This window comes from Alosa sapidissima, chromosome 24 (genome assembly GCF_018492685.1).
Source record: "Alosa sapidissima isolate fAloSap1 chromosome 24, fAloSap1.pri, whole genome shotgun sequence".
Lineage (NCBI taxonomy): Eukaryota > Metazoa > Chordata > Actinopteri > Clupeiformes > Clupeidae > Alosa > Alosa sapidissima.
Window position 1 is genome coordinate 11,928,252 of NC_055980.1, and position 19,083 is coordinate 11,947,334.

The following is a 19,083-nucleotide window of genomic DNA, read 5'->3' on the forward strand; positions in this document are numbered from 1 at the left end:
ACAAATTATACTAACACTTAATACAATATATAAAAATATACTAAAATACAAATTACAAAAATACAAATTATACTAACTAACACTTAATCTAAATCAATTCTAAAAACAGTATCCACAGTGGTGACAGTAAGGTATGGTAAGATGCTCTAAGGTGCTCTGTGTGAATGAGTGTCATGGTGGTAGTGCAATGGTGATAGTGGTCATGGTGATAGTGCAAATGAGTAAGTCAACAGTGCAACAATGCAGAAATAAAGTAAAGTAAAGTCTATATATCTATATATTTAACTATTTAAGAAAATGTATAAGTGTGGCCACAGTTCGGCTGTGGCATGGAGGGGGGGGGGGGGGGGGGGGGGGGTTTATACATATGTGCTAATGTGCTAATATAGCACGCAAACAGTGAGGCATAAAGACAGTGGTACAAGTGGCTGGACAGACAGTACCAAACATGGAGGGGATGAAGAGGCAGACAGACTATTCAGAGAAGTCTATCTCTCCTCTTCCCTTAAGTGAGGCATTGAACAGTTCAATGGCCCTGGGGACAAATTACTTTCTCAGTCTGTCAGTTGTGCAAGGCAGTGAGCGAAGTCTCCAGCTGATCAGGCTCTTCTGCTTAACAATAGTGCTGTGGAGTGGGTGACACTCATTGTCCAAGATGTTGATCAGTTTGTTCAGGGTCCTTTTGTCAGATAGTGAAGTGATGCACTCCAGTTCAGCTCCCACCACAGTGCCAGCTTTCCTTACCAGCCTGTCAATTCGCCCCACATCCTTCTTCCTTGTGCTTCCTCCCCAGCATACTACTGCATAGAAGAGGACGCTGGCAACAACAGACTGGTAGAACATCCTGAGGAGCTTACTGCACACATTGAAGGACCGCAGCCTCCTCAGGAAGTACAGCCTGCTCTGCCCTTTCTTGTAGAGTGCATCAGTGTTGTCTGACCAGTCCAGTTTATTGTCCAGGTGGAGACCCAGATACTTGTAGGTGCTAACCACCTCCACATTGACCCCATCAATGTGGACTGGTAGCAGAGTGGGCTTAGACCTGCGGAAATCCACCACCATCTCCTTGGTCTTTGAAGTGTTAAGTTGAAGATGATTGAGTTTGCACCATTGCACAAAGTCCTCCACCAGGCTCCTGTACTCCTCCTCCTGCCCGTTCCTGATACACCCCACAATTGCAGTATCATCAGAAAACTTCTGCATGTGGCATGACTCAGTGTTGTAGCAGAAGTCAGATGTGTACAGGGTGAACAGGACTGGAGAGAGCACAGTTCCCTGTGGCGCTCCGGTGCTGCAGATCACAGTGTCAGATAGACAGTTCTTCAGTCTGGAGAACTGTGGTCGCTCGGTCAGGTAATCTGTAATCTAGGTTACCAGGTGAGCGTCCACACCCATCTGCAAGAGCTTGTCTCCCAATCTGAGGGGCTGGATGGGTGTTAAAAGCACTTGAGAAATCAAAGAACATGATTCTCACAGCACTTTTCCCCTTGTCCAGGTGGGAATGTGTCCTGTGTAGAAGATAAGTGATGGCATCGTCCACGCCCACTTTCTCCTGATATGCAAACTGTAACGGGTCTAGTGCATGGCGTACCTGGGGTCTGAGCATGCATAAGAGTGACATGACACTGTCATGAACGTGTCATAAACAAGTCATAAACGTTTATGACATAACGTTTCTGTCATTAAGTGTCATTTGGCTTTTGTCATATAGGGTTAGGGTTAGGATTAGGGTTAGGGTTAGGTTTAGAGTTAGGGTTAGGGTTAAGATTAGGGTAAGGGCTAGGGTTAGGGTTAGGGTTCATGTGTCATGAAAGTGTCATGTGTTCATGACAATGTCATGTCACTCTTATGTCGATACTGCCAAGTAAAGTGTTACCACCATAACTCAAAAAGTGGTAAATTGTTGCTTTATTAGTATTGATTTTATTTGATTTCCCCCCAGCTGTTGTTATTATACTGAGATAGCAGAAGTACAAACTTCATTGAGCATATTATTTGTTTTTTATAGTTATGCATCATCTGTGTATTGCATTGCGTTGTGGAACAGTTGCTAAATTTATGCTGATTTCATATATATTTTCCACAATATAGTTTTATTAAGTATTAAGTCATAGTAAGAGATTGGATGATAGTGATGCTGTTGCTGAACATTCATGCATCTCATTTGTTGAAAATAAAGTGATTTGATTAGGTATAAAATACTTGCAAATTATTTTTTTTTTGCTGAACTTGGATGGCCATGGATTTTGTGATCATATAGATTATAATACAGATCATGGGTAATTTTTTCCATACTGTAGCTTTTAGTTGTGGTGTCACTAGATGCTATTTGCCATCAAAGTGTGCTATTTATAATGATTTAACTAGTATAAAAATCTTCTACTGTTTACTTTATTATGTGTCACACTCTTTTTATCCCAAATATAATGGCACAGAAACACAAACTTCATCAATGATAACAGAATATAATAATAATAATAATAATAATAATAATAATAATAATAATAATAATAATAATACATTATAATAATGAAATATAATCATATGCCCAACTACTTTTTAAATTCTCCCTTTGGACTGTTTGCAGAAAGAGTCCAGCTTGAAGAAAGAAACAGAACTCATATCTTTGTCAAGTGCTCAGATTTTGGCACAAGCCACAGGACACAGGCAGTTTATTTGGAAAATTGTTGTTCATGAGTGAGGCTGAGGAAAATTGAATGTGAAGTCAGGAATGTGTGAAGTCATGACATCGCTTCTCAGGCAAAGCCAGTCCCCAGCCTCCTGACGCACTGACAGTCAGAGATATCACCTTACAGTATGTAAAATCCTCTAAATATCATAATTTGTGTGCTTTGACACTTGTGTGAGCAAATCTGTCAGGGCAAATATCCTCCTATATCAAGTTGAAACACGAACAAGAGGATTAGAACGTCCTATACATTATGCCTCGCAGGGATATACTGCATTTGAACAACTGCTGAGGTCTAGCAATCATTCAGCTAATTTTGCTGACAAGGAATTAAACCATACAATACAATATAAATTATACACAGGTGTGCAGGTAATGCAATTTAATGAGCAGCAGTCAACCTACAGTTTTTAACCTTTATTTTCAATTATGAATGTCGGAGACAGTTTTAACTACCAAAGTACTTTAGCCTTTTTGCTATCTTGGATTTAAGCTCTCCCTAAAACCACATGCTTAATATTCCCTCACCATCTGACCTTACAGGTGGGTATGTAAACAGAATTTGTCAGTTTTGTAAGGCATATTTACACAGACGTAATCTTGGCGTTAGCCTTAGACCTACGTTTCTTAATGACACTTGATTTCCAGTGACACGGTTAAGTTCAGCTCAAGTTGGGACAAGCTTGTTTCTTTATCTCCTTGATGGCTTCGCTGTCAAAACTGCTTTTGTGCCTGCTCTGGAAAATTAACTCACATCTGTTTTTCCACGCAATAGGAAACTACAAATTTACACTCTTGTGGCTAAGCCAAAATTGCCTGTGGAATCTTGTTAGCTGTTAGGGGGATATTGGAAGAGATTGATTGATGGGTAATGAAAGCAGTGGATGTTTGCTAAGCGCCATTTCAGATATGCTTCAAGGTTTCGACACAATAAACAGGACAAGTAGGCCAAGGTTGTGTTGTCTGTCAAAAGCATATGCATATATTATAATGCTCTGTAGGCTATAGATTCACTTGTGTCCTGTTTGCAGAGGTTAACATTACTGGCGTTTATGTTAAAAAATGCATTGCTTATTACACCAGACAATATTTACTTCCTGTTCTTTCTTGAAAGTGAAAAACAGGTGCACTGGCAAGCTTGTACTACATCTTTGTTTTTGAAAAAACATGCCAAGATTCAGTGGAGGGATGTCAAGTGAAATCAGCTAACATTGTAGCTTTTGCTAGGCTATTTTGTCAATGCTAGTTTCACTATTACAATGTAAAGGTCTTGCCACATGCCCCGTGACTAGCTGGGATGTAGTAGGCCTCCTGTCTGTTGGTGGGCCCTTGGTTAGACTTAGTGCATATCGCTCAGAGTAAGAACCGAATCAAGATTTATGCTGCAGCTAAAGAGTCAAGAGCAGTTATCAGTTACGTATAAACTCAGCCTACAGTTGATGGAGGGTTGTTTATTCACAGAACACCTCTGGACTGAGGAAGGGTGGAGAGTGGGAGACCCTCTGGAGAGGGTGACAAAGACAAGACCACTTTTGCCCTACGCCAGGTCTCACAGCCTCCCCCATGCCCAGGCAGAAACACACATTGTAGTTCCAGTTAGTGCCAAGCACGAGGGATAGATAGGGAATTCCTTTGCAACGTGTGTGTGAGAGACACAATCATAACTCTCAAATTTAACACGTGGAGTGTTTGGCAGATTTTGTTATCTCGGTCTGCTGGGAGCTGATGCGATGGAGGATAGCTGTTGGTGTGGCCCACGTGCATCAGTAGTTTGTTGGAGACTATTTTCCCCATAAAGGAGGTAAGAATTGTAACCAGATTTTGTCATGATCAAGTCTGAAGGGTCGTTAATTTAGCAATTTATGTGGTCTGAAGCACCTGCAGATATTCTGGAATGTGCCTTCCTCCCCTTTGCTGTAGCAATGCCAATGAAGAGCAGTCCCATTTCCATCATATCACCGCATACTTCAATGGAGCCAATGCAGCATTATTCTCTTCTAGGTGCTGATTCTGAGAGTTTCCAATTTGGGACAAATCAGGGACATTTGTTTTATATTGAGGCAGAACTAGAGGCCCTTTGTGGGGTGGGGGAGTCAGGGTGGGATGGACTAGGATGACGAATTGTCTGTGTGTGTGTGTGTGTGTGTGTGTGTGTGTGTTTGTGTGTCTGTTAATAGCACGTTTAAAGAGGGGCATCCAGATGAGAGAGAAAGGGAGAGACAGAGTGAGTGAGTGAGAGAGAGGGAGAGAGGGAGAGAGAGAGAAAGTCTGGAGGAAAAAAAGTCCAGAAAGGGACTTTCTGGGCTGCTCAGGTTAAGCCAGTGTAGCAGTGTGCACTCAGCAGGCAGAGAGATGAGGGAGAGAGAGGAACTGAAGAAAGCCATCGAGCAGACGGACCGTCTGCTGTCTCGAGTGCGCGAGCTGGAGGAAGAGAACTCCAGATTGGGGAGGGAGAAGAATGAGGCGCTCGTTAGGAAACGCTCCGTAAGTCCCTTTACTCTTCCTCACCATGTGTCTTTCAAGGATAACAGGAGGAGGAAGAGGAGGAGGAGGAGGTGGGGGGAGGCAGGAGGACCACAGGATGTGTGCAGTGGCGGGCGCTCTTTTCTGCCCATGTTAGTATTGCCTTCTGTCTGTGAAGTAGCATCATGGCTCCACTGGTAATTCTGCACGATCAGACATTTCGTAGTCAGTACCCAAGTAGCAACACTGGCTGCCAAGTTTGGGTAGATAATAACATGCCTCCTGATGAGTGAAAATGGGGGCACGTCCACCTCTGTATGATGATAATGAGGCTCCGGAGGTTATTTTATGGCGTTGTTGGTTCTCATTCAGCGTTTATTGAGGAAAGGAGGTACCTTGGAATCTGACTGTGCCTTTGTTGTGCCACTGTTATCAAACAGGACGAGGCAATATTCAGGCTTTTCCCTTCGGGCAAGTGCGAAGTGATTGAGTGGCTCTTCTCTTGGCAGCAACAACCGCCCTCTCCCCACCCCACCCCACCTTGAACCCAGGGGGTGATGAGAGTGGCAGCGCAGTGAAAGTTATTGCCCTGGCACTTCTTTGCTTTGGGGATAGAAGAGGGATGTAGAGAGCACTTTAGAGCTTTAGTTTGAGAATGAGAGAGGGATGGAAAGGGGAATGGAAATACAGAAGAGAGAGAGAGAGAGAGAGAGAGAGAGAGAGAGAGAGAGAGAGAGAGAGAGAGAGAGAGAGAGAGAGAGAGAGAGAGAAGGAGCAACACAGCCATTTTTACCAGTACTAGCTGAATAGCCACATGAGCCCCTCACAGCCAAGTTATGTGATTATTTTCACTGCTGATTGCATTTGCAGATCCTCTAGGCCCTAACCCCTGCAGCTCAGCCGTTCGTCTGTGCTACCTATGGGCTTTAAACTGGCTTCCTCACACTGCAACATTTTATTGCAACTTTTCTGAGGGACTTCAGAGTCCATTTAAATGTATATAAGAATCTTTAATCCCTGAGAACAGTTTTGTATGTCTAATAATCTCACTTCTAAAATATGAATTGAAGAAAATATTTCCTGCAAATCTTCAAATGCAAACAGGCTCTTTTTCTCAGTTCTTGAATTATGGATTTTTTACTGACAAATGCTCTAGTGGCAGCATGATTCACTTAAGTTTAGTTGCCCATTTATTCTTTATTTGCACAGTAAACTAGCTGGTGAGAAGTGGTCATTTGTGGTCTCTCAGCATGTGAGGACGAGGAGCTGCCAGCGACCTGGGCAACCGAGCAACACTAAAAAGATCTTAAGCAGAGCTCCCCGAGCGCTCCGGTCCTCTGACCTGGTTACCTTGATGATGAAATCCTTTCTTTCCCTGAGTTCGGAAAAATGTGTCTTTTTCCACATTCCTTGTGCTCCCCCCCCCCCCCTGCTTAAAGTTCAGCTGTAGCAGTGGCTCATACTGTTTAGAGGGGAAAAGAACGAAAGAAAAAAGAAAAACATTCCTGCGCTGTCACCAGAGAAGACAGATTCCTGGATCTTAATAAGCCATGATGATCCAGTGCTCTGCCAGGTCGTTTCTATTCTCCATCACTTACAGAGCAGTCTGGTTTCAGTATCTGGTCACATCCCTGCGGCATTGCTTCCTGGTCCACCCGGGCATCTTATCCATTTCCCCATGTCGATGAAATTACCCCCCCCCCCCCCCCCCCAAGCTCCTTTAGTCGCTGAATGCTTACTCATTGAAAGCGCAGTTGTTTTTGCATATGTTATTCTTCCTGACAGATCCCATTATGATGGTTTACTGCTGATGACAGCCTTAAGATTGTGAATACAATAAATAGCACTACACTGCGTCAGGTTATATCAACTGACGTGTATACAATGTACAGTAAATGCATGGAAGAAAGATTAGCATGGTCCACGCTTGGTCCAAAATGCAGACCACAAGTTCAATTTAACAACACTGTAAAATACAGAAATCAGTCAGAGAGCCCACCATTTTAACCAGCGGTAATTGATAATGTGAAATGAAAGCAAAACACTTTTCCAGAAACGTCCAGATGCCCTAGTTTAGCATGTGGAAAATCTTTAAGGTCTGGACCAGTTTTCTGGGGCCTGGGGCAAGATTTGTGAGTGAGGCCCGTGTCCTCCTTCAGAGTCAACTGTGGCCAGCGAGGAGGAGGAGTGATTCATTGGGCATGTATCTCATTTGGTTCTCCAGTGAATAAATCAACCATGGCATTTCTTCTGTATTAGCTGTGAGGCCTGTGTATTGGTTTAACTGTGCCCTACTCTCATACAGTATATTGTATTGTATTTGAAATGTCTTCATATTCTAGTTTTGGTTGCAGATATGCGAGATATTAGCCGGTAACCATCAGACCATCATAGAAATATTTGATAAATAGCGTTTGTATCCACTAAACCATCAACTTTTAAAGCCTCATGATTTGTCATTTGTCATTGTTGGGGCAACTGGGCTCCTTAGATCTGTGACACTGATCTAATCTGTTCTATAATCCATTATGGCTGAATAAATTTGAGCTAGACAGATAGAAAATTCATCTTAGAAAATAATTTACGATGTCACATCTACTCAACGTTGTTAAATAGTACCACTGAACTCTTTCACCCTGTATTTGTCTCCGGTTTAACTCTGAGCCATTCAAAGATAGATAAATGTTTTGAATGAAGGCTTTGGCAAGAAACATTTGAGATAGTATAGGTAAACATTATCATTCATTTAAGCGTATACACATCAAGGAGCCTGTTCACAGGGACTTCCCATGCTGCTTTAATGTTTATCCAGAAGTAACATGCCATTGTCAGTTGGGGGGGAAACCCCACAGCAGAGTCTCACTCAAAGTGCATAGCCCTCAAATTTTCACCATCCAACTTTCCAACACCGTCAATTTAGCAAAAGTGAAAAGAGGTCCAACAGTAAATGAAGGAAAGGGGGTTTATGATGGGTTTACGGCATTCTTGTGACCTTTTCAAAGGCATATTGTTGCAACGGGATTAGTGTGTGCTTCACCTCACCGTGTGTTCACTGTGTGCTGTGTCTGTTTCACTAATTCACGGACTGGAATAAATGCAGAGACCAAATTTCCCTCGCGGGATCAAAACAGTATATATACTAACAGGGTGCAGTTGTAAAAATGTACAGCCTACAAGCTGAAAAACGTAGTCCAATTGTTTGTCCTACAATGAGTGCTGACTAGCTATCATCTGAGCATGTTTTGTCTGCCATGTCTGTGTTTCTGTGTGGGTGTAAATGGCACATAGTTTGATAGGGTTCCTCATGAGAAGGACCAGACAGTCACTGGAGTTGTTTTGTCTTAAGCCTTCGCACGAGGGCATGCCATCACCGCTCAATGTGGGCTTGATAGTACGCCCAAACAACATGAAACAATTTGGTCCAGCTGACTGATGCTCTATGTGCAGAAGAGCCCTGCTATTCTTTAGACCTGAATGGAGTCATGGGGTTGAATCAGGGGAGTGTCTCTCCCTTAGTGCCACCTGTTTCGATGTTATCGTCCAGCGCTCTCTCTGAACATCCTGGTCCTCCTGGTCCTCAGATAGACGGCCAGTGTACACACAGTCTGGGTAGTTCATTCAGAAACAAGGTTGGTAGTAAACATGGATACAATATCCCTTTTGTTCTCCAGTGTCTCCATGAATGGCATTGCTTTGTCCAGACCCCGTAGGTTGTTGGATATGTGGGTTCTTTTCACCAAATCGCAAATGAGAAGAAAAGTCCAATTTTCAACAAACAAAACACCCCACTGTCCTCTTCATTTCCCCCCCCCTACTTTTCTGTCGCTCTGTCGCTGATTGATATGATAATATCATGTATACAGTTACAAGAGATGAACTGTAGAACACGACCTGCATTCACACGGTCCTCCGTCACCCAACACCCCGCACTGGACCGAGTCCCAAGGGAGATTCTCAGTCACTGTAAGCCAAAAACACCTGTCTCTGGAAGGGAGCAGAGGAGCCCGACTGAAGGAGCGTACCCAGACTTAGCTGTGCGTGCCTTCATGCTCCCCTTAAGTCTTTTCACAGCGCTTGGAGATAAGAATCAAAGCTGAGGGGCAGCAGTTTATTGAGCAGGGAAAAGAGAGGGAGAGAAAGAGAGAGAAAGAAGGGGAGAGATGTAAGGAAGCAGAGAGATGGATTAGGACATGACGAAGGGCAAGCAATAACAGCGTGGAGAAGAACCCAAACAAAAGGTGAGCTTGGAGGATCCCACACGCACACCTGGGGGATCTACTTGTACGGCTTTGTTGGCTGGACGGGGCGTCGCATGCTGCCAGCCTACCTGTGGGACACCTGCTGGTGCTTGAGCTACTGCTCTGTGTTCCTGCTTCTGTGGCTGCTGCTGACCCAAGAAGGACAAACTAGGGAAGCCCGGCAGGTGACCGCTGCTGGAAGGTGTCTGTCTCAGGGGATGTCTGTGGACCTGCGACCGCGCCAGCCTCTTTTAGAAGACTGCAGGGAGGCCAATGGGATACATGGGGAACCGGACTCAGAGGAGCTGGACTGGGATAGCTTTAGCACAGCTCTTCAGCATCAACTGACTGTTGTAGGTATCTTTGTTTTGGTTGGTTGGTGTGTGTGTGTGTGTGTGTGTGTGTGTGTGTGTGTGTGTGTGTGTGTGTGTGTGTGTGTGTGTGTGTGTGAGTGAAAGATTTTGTGTTCATGACTGTCTCTAGTTTGTATGTGTTTGTTTCTGTTTAGCTGTGTCAGGTGGAAAAAATGTGCCTATGCAAGTAGCTTCTCTTTTGTATGAGAATAAGTGTGATATACTGAATAAATAATTGCTAATGCAAAATGCAGAGGGTGTGAATGTCATGTGAAGTTTGATTCATGGCTGAAGAGGGAGACGGTAGACAACTGTTACAGGTGAGAAATACACCTGAAGAATTTGGAATACCACCAAATACCACAACGCAGCTGCATAGGATGGTAAAGAGATCATCACCATAAAAAATATAGGAGTCTATGAATCAGTCTTATAAGGTTTTCCCATGTGAAAAGGCTCCTTTCCATCATGCGGCTCTTTGCTTGGGTGAGCAGCACAGGTTTATGCTCTACTTTAAGGGTTTTTGAAGTAACGTTGGCTCTTTAAAATATAAGGTATAAGATATATGTTAAGAAAACATGTTATGAAATGAAAGCCCTCCTGTTGTACAGCCAAACCAGCACGGTATTTCAGCATTCTGTATGTTTTTTTTCCTGCCTTCGACATGTTGAGATTAGTGAGGTTTTCTCAACTGAAAGGCTGAGTCAAACTAAAAGCAACAGGCATGAAGTACATTTATGGAAAGCAAAATATCAGTGTGGTGGTCTGTGTAATCTCTTAACTGCTGGTGTAACGTTGCCCTGATATTTTCGACCCTAATGACTGGTGCATGAATTCAAGTATATACGCTCACAACATAGCTGAGGCATTTCTTCAGACCAGACAGTATCTGCCTCAGCTGCAAGCAGACTCCTTTTTTGTCCTGCGTTGACCAGTCTTGACCAGATAAATTATTTTTTATATGCACGTCAATCGTGGAGTGTATATATATACAGTACATTCGTGTCTTGGGATATATATGTGTCCTGGGGTTCAAACCACATTTCATCAGCCTTCTGTGCGGTAAGATGTATTACTTTACCGTGTGTCTTTTTCTGCGGCTTCTGATACTTCTGAACTCGTGGGACATTTTTCATCTTTATGGCAAAACTCGCGCTGCATGCAAGAGTCTTTTCTTCCCCCTCTCTTCTCCTTTTTTCCCTCTTCTCACCTTTCCTTTGAGTCTCTCCTCTACAGTCCTCTCTCGTCTCATCTCATCACAGTCTCCTCTCCTTCTCCTCCTACTGTCTCACTGTCTTCTCTCTCTCCTCTGTGCTGTTCTGTGTCTCCAGTGCTCTTGCTTAAGCACTGAAAAAGGAGGGCTATTAATTAAAGACTCTTCTTCTCCATCACCTCACAGCCTTCTCCTCTCCCCCGCTTCTCTCTCCTCTCCCCCGCTTCTCTCTCCTCTCCCCCGCTTCTCTCTCTCTCCTCTCCCCTGTTTCTCTCTCTCTCCTCTCCCCTGTTTCTCTCTCTCTCCTCTCCCCTGTTTCTCTCTCTCTCCTCTCCCCTGTTTCTCTCTCTCCTCTCCTCTGTGTTTCTCTCCTCTCCCCTGTTTCTCTCCTCTCCACTGTTTCTCTCTCTCTCCTCTCCCCTGTTTCTCTCTCTCTCCTCTCCCCTGTTTCTCTCTCTCCTCTCCTCTGTGTTTCTCTCCTCTCCCCTGTTTCTCTCCTCTCCACTGTTTCTCTCTCTCTCTTCTCCCCTGCTCTCTCCTCTCCCCTGCTCTCTCTCCTCTCCCCTGTTTCTCTCTCTCCTCTCCCCTGCTCTCTCTCTCCTCTCCTCTGTTTCTCTCTCTCTCCTCTCCACTGTTTCTCTCTCTCTCCTCTCCCCTGCTCTCTCTCTCCTCTCCCCAGCCTTCTTCTGTTTCCCTCACTCCCCCTCTCCTCCCCCTCTCCTCCTCCTCCTATGATCCTCTTATAGGAGAATTCCGGCGATTTTTTACATAGATCTCTATGATGAGGTCACCGAGTGCTGTCGATACGAAAAGAAACAAAAAAAAATCAGTTCTACCCAGCTCAATTTTCTGGAGCCAACAGTAGACAGGTACAGTGCAATACAGCTGCAGCAACTCCAGCTAGGTAGCTAGGTCCTTCTCCTTCGCATCTAACCCTAACTTTCTCTTATCCTCTCCTTCCTGAGCACGTCCCCCTGTCTTCTCTTCTATCCTCTCCTCTCCTCCCTTCCCCTTGTTCTCCCATCCAACTTTCTTCTTCTCTCTCTCTCTCCCTCCTCCCCCTCTCCTCCTCCTCCTCCTCCTCCTCCTCCTCCTCCTCCTCCGACTCTCTTCACTGTAGAAGAACCGTTAACATCTCTCTCTTTCTCTCTCTCTCTCTCTCTCTCTCTCTCCCTCTCTCTCTCCCTCGCCTCCTCCCTCCCCACCTCCTCCAGGAGCAGGAGAGCCTGCAGGAGGCGGAGCAGCGTTGCGCAGAGCTGGCGGCGGTGCGGCGGGAGCTGGAGGCGCGGGTGGCCGGTCTGAGCGAGCGGCTGGAGGAGGAGGAGGGCGCCACGGCCCAGCTGCACACCCATCGCCAGCGCCTGGAGGCCGAGTGCGGCAGCCTGCGCTGCGACCTGGAGGAGCTGGAGAGCACCCTGGGCGCCGTGGAGAGGGACAAACAGGTGAGGAGAGAGGGACGGCAGTGGACGGATGGAGGGAGAGGTGGAGAGGTGGAGAGAAGGAGGTGGAGAAGTGTTGTGTTGAAGCAGCTATGATGCAGAGCTGATGCAGTGTGAGTAAACCAGAGATTCTCTCGGAACTGTTTGTATCTTTGTCAGTATCTGGACACTGACAAATATTGTACATTTAGATCTCTGAATCTAAACTGAAGGATTTCATTCCCTTCTGTTAAATATTTTGAGAGTTTGCTTGCACCACCAGACTTGGGTTTTGGAGATTCTTTCAACAGCATGTTAGTGAGTGTCCATCTGCCATTTAGACAGTTGGATATTATGCCATTATACAGTCGTGTTTGTGTCAGTTTTACTGGTATGAGGTACAGTATGTGCTATATTGTGTATCAATATTATCTGCAATATTTTAGTAGATTTAGATCTTTGACTGTCTTGTTCTTTGACTCATCTGTTGTGATTAGTAGACATGTTTCCAACTGTAGTCAGAGACTCTTGACCTTGTTTAAAGGGCATTCATCTGGAAACCTTTTCATGATGGCTGAAGCTCAGCTTCAGGGAGCAGTGTTTGTTGATTGGCGTGGCAAATGACTCATCCAGGTGAATCACCAAGTTCATCTCAGGTGTGAGCTCACCGTGCGGAAAATAAAATGTGTCAATCTACATGCCCTCTGTCAGGTAGCAGGACCCAGATGATGGAATCAGAAGAAAAGCAAACTAGGTCTGCAAGATTGCAAGACTAGACCTGTACTGTGTAAAAAAGCTTTAAAGCATGCTGCAATTGCTCTTATTAAAGACTGTTTTATTTGTAGTGCCTGTTACCATAGCAGCCATAAGTGTACAAGTGGATTATATTGCATTAGACAAGTTTTAAAGATGACATGACGTTTAATGCATGAAGACATGAAATATTGAAGCTATGCAGAAGGAAAATAAAATGCATATAGCCATTTCAGATCATGATAAACACCTGTGCAGAAGGTGGGCTGAATCAACTCTGTTATGACATGTAGTAGTTTAATGGGATTTTCCGTTGTTTGGATAGATACATTTGTCTATTATAGCATTTTTACAAGTGTTTGACTTCTCTATTGTGTCATATGCAGTTGTTCTGAATATGAGTAGTTGAATTAATTCAAGGGAGACAAGTTTCTAGCATTTCTGGGTTCTTAATGGATTTCAGACCGTTTCCAAATATTATGCTCGGCAATCAGATGTCAAATTCCGACTGAATTGAAAGTGCGTTGAGACTAACTGTACTTTTTGTCTGTTTTCTCATCCTCTTGATATCCATTTGTGTTGTTTCTTGTCTGTCAGAAGATGTCTGTAAGGAGAAGAGGTGGTGAGATGACAGTGGTAATTTTAGGATGAAAGTGCTGCAGAATTTGTTCAGTCCCCCCCCCCCCCCTCTGCCATTCTCCATCTGCTTTTCAAACACTGAACAGGCCTCAACACACACACACACACACACACACACACACACACACACACACACACACACACACACACACACACACACACACACACACACACACACACGCACACACACACACACACTCCTGTCTCCACTTTCTACATCCAACGAAGCCACAGCATGTTTTTTTTCCTCTTTGATGTCAAGAATAAGAACATAATAAGTATCCCTTCCCGAGGAAGGTTAATAGTTTAGGCGGAGCTTCTTATGCGTGAAATGGATACTTGCGTGGTGCCGTTGACAGCTGAAAGAAAAATCTGCCAAAGCCAAAATGATTGGGAAATGTCTGACTAGTTGAAGTTTTTATTCGCTGGTGTGTGTGTGTGTTTGTGTGTGCGGCTCCAGAACGCAGACTTGAGTGTGAAGAAGCTGACGGAGGAGCTGCTGCAGAGGGACGACCTGGTGCTCAAACTGCAGAAGGAAAAGGAACACCTGGTGGAGCTTAGCCAGGTGAGGCACCAGGCAATGGACATTGCATAACAGGGGATGGTCGGTTGTGTGTGTGTGTGTCGGTGTGTGCGGATGTGAGTGAGTGTTTGCATGTGTGTGGTAGCAGTGTGTAGTATTATTCCTCTGTGATATCACATGTGCGTGCATGTGTGTGTGTGTGTGTGTGTGTGTGTGTGTGTTTCCTTTCAGCTGAGGGAACAGACTTATTTCATGCTGAATACCTTCATTGCATTCAGTAATTTACTGTGAAAGGACAAGAGGCGCCTTAAGGGTTAAATAAAAACCTTTTCTGTCATCTCAATTCAACAGTGTTTATGACACAGGATATACCTGCACCATCATTTTTATGTGTCCTATCTTGATATCTTTGGCATTATGCTTTCCCTTGTTTGTCTTCAGTGTCAGTGTATGTCTGTGTGTTTGTGTGTGTGTGTGTGTGTGTGTGTGTGCATGTAGCATACATTCAGGCACTTACATATTTGTGCGATCGCTCGTTAAAAAGAGTCCAAAGTATGTTTTCTCAATTTGTCCAATTCTACGACACACACATGCAGGATAGTTTGGGTTCTGTCTTCTGTGTTCTCAGCCGCCATGTCAAGGTCACCCTGAAGGGGGATGCTAGGCTCTCGGCGACCACAAGCCTGTCACTGACGTCCAGACACACAGGCCCAGGCACTGACCCATCTGGAAGACCAGTTTGGGGTTAGCACACACAGATCAGAGCTTGGAGTCAGTGGTTAGCAAAAAAAAAAATAATCACATTTTCCACTGGAAACCTGGAGATGAACTTAAAAGAAGTGACCGTCCATCCCCCATCTTTATTTTGTACTTATACCCTCTGGAGCAGAGGACGGGGTTTTCAGATTAGTGCCGAAATGAGTGCAGGTTTCACGTCCATCTCAGCACAGTTTCTGTCTTCAGTTGATAGACATTTCATCGAGGTTCCACGGTCTCTGTTAACATTATGTATTATTCATGGTCTGTCAAATAAGGATTTACACTTTGAATCCAGGATTTCCCAGTCAACATTATTAACTGCAATAAAGCATTAACAAACATTAGTCATAGTAATAGCTGTAAATGGGCAGGACTCCATTTATTTAATGTTAAGTGATGTTGTTTTTTTATGTAAAGCTGGTAGATAACCTTTAATTCTAATCCATAAGTAAGATGAATGTGTCAGCCCTCTGTGTAATGTTAAATAAACATCTCAGGGTTTGGAAGTGAGGAGAACATGACAGATCTCCTCTGTCTGTACAAGTCTCCCATAGTCCTGGGCTCCATGCAAATCTGCTACTAATCTACTCTATGCAGACCAGTCTTTCTGTGCTTTGCAAAAAACAACCCAATGCTTTGTGTTTGTTTTCTTTCTGAAGAATTACTACCCCCTCAATCCTCTTTAGTGTACACCCACCATTTAAGTGATTACAATAGCAGGAGAGGTAATGCCCGCCAGGTGGGCCACAATAGCATATTTAGTCCTGGCATTTTCACTGTGGGTAATGGTAATTTGAAAACCTTTGTTTTAAAGCACAGCATTCAAATTTGTGAATCCAAAAAGAGACCAGATGGCAAATCCAGCACCAAATGTTTTGAAGAAAAAGGAACCATTTTTTCCTAACTGCTCACAGTACATTGTTCATATTTCTGCAGCAAATTTCTCCCATTTTGTCCAAATGTGTGGAAAAGACTTATTTGACACACTGTTTTTCAGGGTACGTGTTTTTTGTTTTTATTTCTATCTTTTTTCTTGAGGACACACATTGGACTCCATAGCCTCCGTTGTGTAATATCTATGGTAAGGCGGGCGATTAACGCCAGAGATTTCCCCAGCATGGTCCGAGACAGAGTGAATAGAGATATCACATCAAAGCCCTCTCACATCAGCAGTCCAGCTTCCCTCGAGGTGGAGGGTGGATGGACATGCATGGGCGCTTGTGTGTGTGTGTGTGTGAGTGTGTGTGTGTGTGTGTATGTGTGTGTGCGGAATGTCAGTTGGGGTTTAAGCCCCCTGCACATCTGTGGTCCAGACTCAGTCCCTTCTGTTTCTCTCCTCTCTCTCCATCGTCTGCAGCAAGCCATCGAGGACCTGCAGTGTGAGGAGGAGAAGGTCAACCTCCTGACCAAGGAGCGCGCCAAGCTACAGGTGCAGACGGAGGATGTAAGTGTAGTGCCCACCAACAGCATTATGGGATTGAGCACTTGATTTCTTTGTTTGATTTGAGCTGCATTGGTTATTTCTTTGTAAAAGTGCATTCTCAGCATGTCACTAGAATAGCTGTTTTGGAGGGTTCTGTCTTTTGCCAACAGTCATCCAAAAATCTTGAATTTCCCCTTGGGGACCAATAAAGTATCTATCTATCTATCTATCTATCTATCTATCTATCTATCTATCTATCTATCTATCTATCAAAAACGCATGACTGAAACTAGCCAACATATGTTAACTTGTGACATAAACAAATTAGTAATAAAATGGATTTATTTTGTAATGGATTGCCTCTTTGGTGTCTTTCTCTGAACTCGTTGCTGATGTCTCCAGGGCGCGTCTTTCCAAACAGCCCAGTTTGGCCCAGGTGTTATTTATTGCGTTGTCATTGATCAATGTCAGATGTTTCCTCACCTGACTATCCATGGCTCTCTCTCTCTCCCCCCCCCTCTCTCTTTCTCCCTTTCTCCCTTTCTCTCTCTCTCTCTCTCTCTCTCTCTCTCTCTCCTCCTCTCTCTCTCTCTCTCTCTCTCTCTCTCTCCTCTCTCTCTCTCTCTCCTCTCTCAGTTGGAGTATCTGCTGGAGCAGGAGAGGAAGCAGAGAGGGGAGCTGGAGCGCAGCAGGAGGAAGTTGGAGGGGGACAGCAGAAGCACCATGGAGAACCTGACGGAGATGGAGAAGCTCAAGTTCAGCCTGGAGGACGTCATTAAGAAGTGAGTCCACCTCTCTCTCTCTCTCTCTCTCTCTCTCTCTCTCTCTCTCCCCACCAGAGTCAATTCATCTATTAGAATCATTCATGTCTGTCTGATGGGGCCATGTGTGTGTGTGTGTGTGTGTGTGTGTGTGTGTGTGTGTGTGTGTGTGTGTGTGTGTGTGTGTGTGTGTGTGTGTGTGTGTGTGTGTGTGTGTGTGTGTGTGTGTGTGTGTGTGTGTGTATGTGTTTGTTTTAAATGCTTCAATGACCAGGTCAACATGCAGCCATTGTCAAAGTGTTTCTGGTTCTACAACATTAATGCCACATGCAATAGGCTATGAGTCTATTTTAAATGACTCACAGACTGAAAGAACATTTTTAAGGATTTTGTTTTTAGCATTTTCATGGAATCTTGTCAAGCCCCTGCAGGGAAAGGGTACTCAATGGTTATAATCAGAAACATACTTTAGTTTTGTTGATATTTTATTGATGTTTTATCAGTATTAGTATGTTTTAGTTATTAGACAATATTTTTTACAACATAATGAAACTAGATATCCTTCAACTGTAAGCTAATACTAGAACCACTTTTGTCCCATAGTGCATATCTGCTAAATGACCATAAAGTAATTTTTATATATCTGGATCTGATATACTTGTCTTACATAGAAACAGATGTTTGGACGTCTTTCTGAAGGCCATTAAAGAGTTTTGTTGGTCCTGTGTATGTATGTGTGTGTCTCATACCCTTATCTGGTGTTTGTAAGACGCCTCGGGGCGTTCAGCATTGTCCTGACTTGTTGGCTTGCGTAGCCTAACATAAGCCCACAGCGGAGTCGAGACTCTGTCAGTTTGCTATGAGAATAGTGCTCCATGGGAGAGCACATCAAACACACTGTGACAGTAAACACAAATATGGCTGCTGACCTTTTTGTACAATGCTGCACAGCATGTGTGTGTGTGTGTGTGTGTGTGTGTGTGTGTGTGTGTGTGTGTGTGTGTGTGTGTGTGTGTGTGTGTGTGTTTGTTGTGTGTGTGTGTGTTTGTGTGGACCTGTTGACAGACTGAGTGAGAGTGTTTGGGGAAGGACTTTGGCTGTCTGAGGTAGTTTGAGAAATGGGAGAGAAGAGAGTCATGGAGGAGAGTGGGATTATCTGATATGCGACATGTTTTGCTGGAGGTGAATTGTATCAGTTTTGCTCTCCAACCAAGCTTGTTAAACTAGGAAGCGTCTGTCTGTTTAATTAGCCCTGCCCCTCTAAAACACACATATTCTGTATTCTACCATCTCTCTCTCTCTTCCTCTCCTTCTCTCTCTCTCTCTCTCTCTCTCTATCCCTCCGTCTGTGCCAGGAAAGATCTGGAGATAACCTCCACCAACATCAGGCTGGAGGCCGAGGAGAACCAGAACATCAGCCTCCAGAGGAAAAATAAGGAGTTCCAGGTGAGGCCCACAGAGATTAGAAGAAAGGGATTTGTGTGTGTGTGTGTGTGTGTGTGTGTGTGTGTGTGTGTGTGTGTGTACATGTGTGTGGTGTGTGGTGTGTTTGGGGTTTAGGGGGTGGATACAGTTGTGTACAGTTGCCTCAGACAATTGTGGGAGAAAGGTGTGTGTGTGTGTGTGTGTGTGTGTGTGTGTGTGTGTGTGTGTGTGCGCGTGTGTATATGTTGTATACACTGTATATGTGTGTGTATGTAAGATGGGGGTTGCCAAGAGAAAGACAGGAGAGAGGGAGATGAGGAGGAGGGACGAAGTGGAGAGGAGAGGAGAGGAGTGGGGAGGAGTGGAGAGGAAAGGAGAGGAGTGGGGAGGTGGAAGGGGAGGTGGCATTCCTGTCTTTCAGCACTG

General features: G+C 44.3%; 1 protein-coding gene across 1 annotated transcript in view; it reads left to right on the forward strand.

Moving 5' to 3' along the window:
• Positions 1 to 5,026: 5,026 nt before the first annotated feature.
• LOC121700483 (myosin-16) overlaps positions 5,027 to 19,083 on the forward strand; it is a 39,989-nt gene continuing 25,932 nt past the window's right edge. The window contains exons 1-6 of the mRNA XM_042083451.1: positions 5,027 to 5,173; positions 12,171 to 12,398; positions 14,227 to 14,331; positions 16,406 to 16,492; positions 17,108 to 17,253; positions 18,588 to 18,678. Coding sequence (XP_041939385.1) covers positions 5,042 to 5,173; positions 12,171 to 12,398; positions 14,227 to 14,331; positions 16,406 to 16,492; positions 17,108 to 17,253; positions 18,588 to 18,678 — 789 coding nt within the window. The 5' untranslated portion in view covers positions 5,027 to 5,041. The remainder of the gene's footprint in view (positions 5,174 to 12,170; positions 12,399 to 14,226; positions 14,332 to 16,405; positions 16,493 to 17,107; positions 17,254 to 18,587; positions 18,679 to 19,083) is intronic.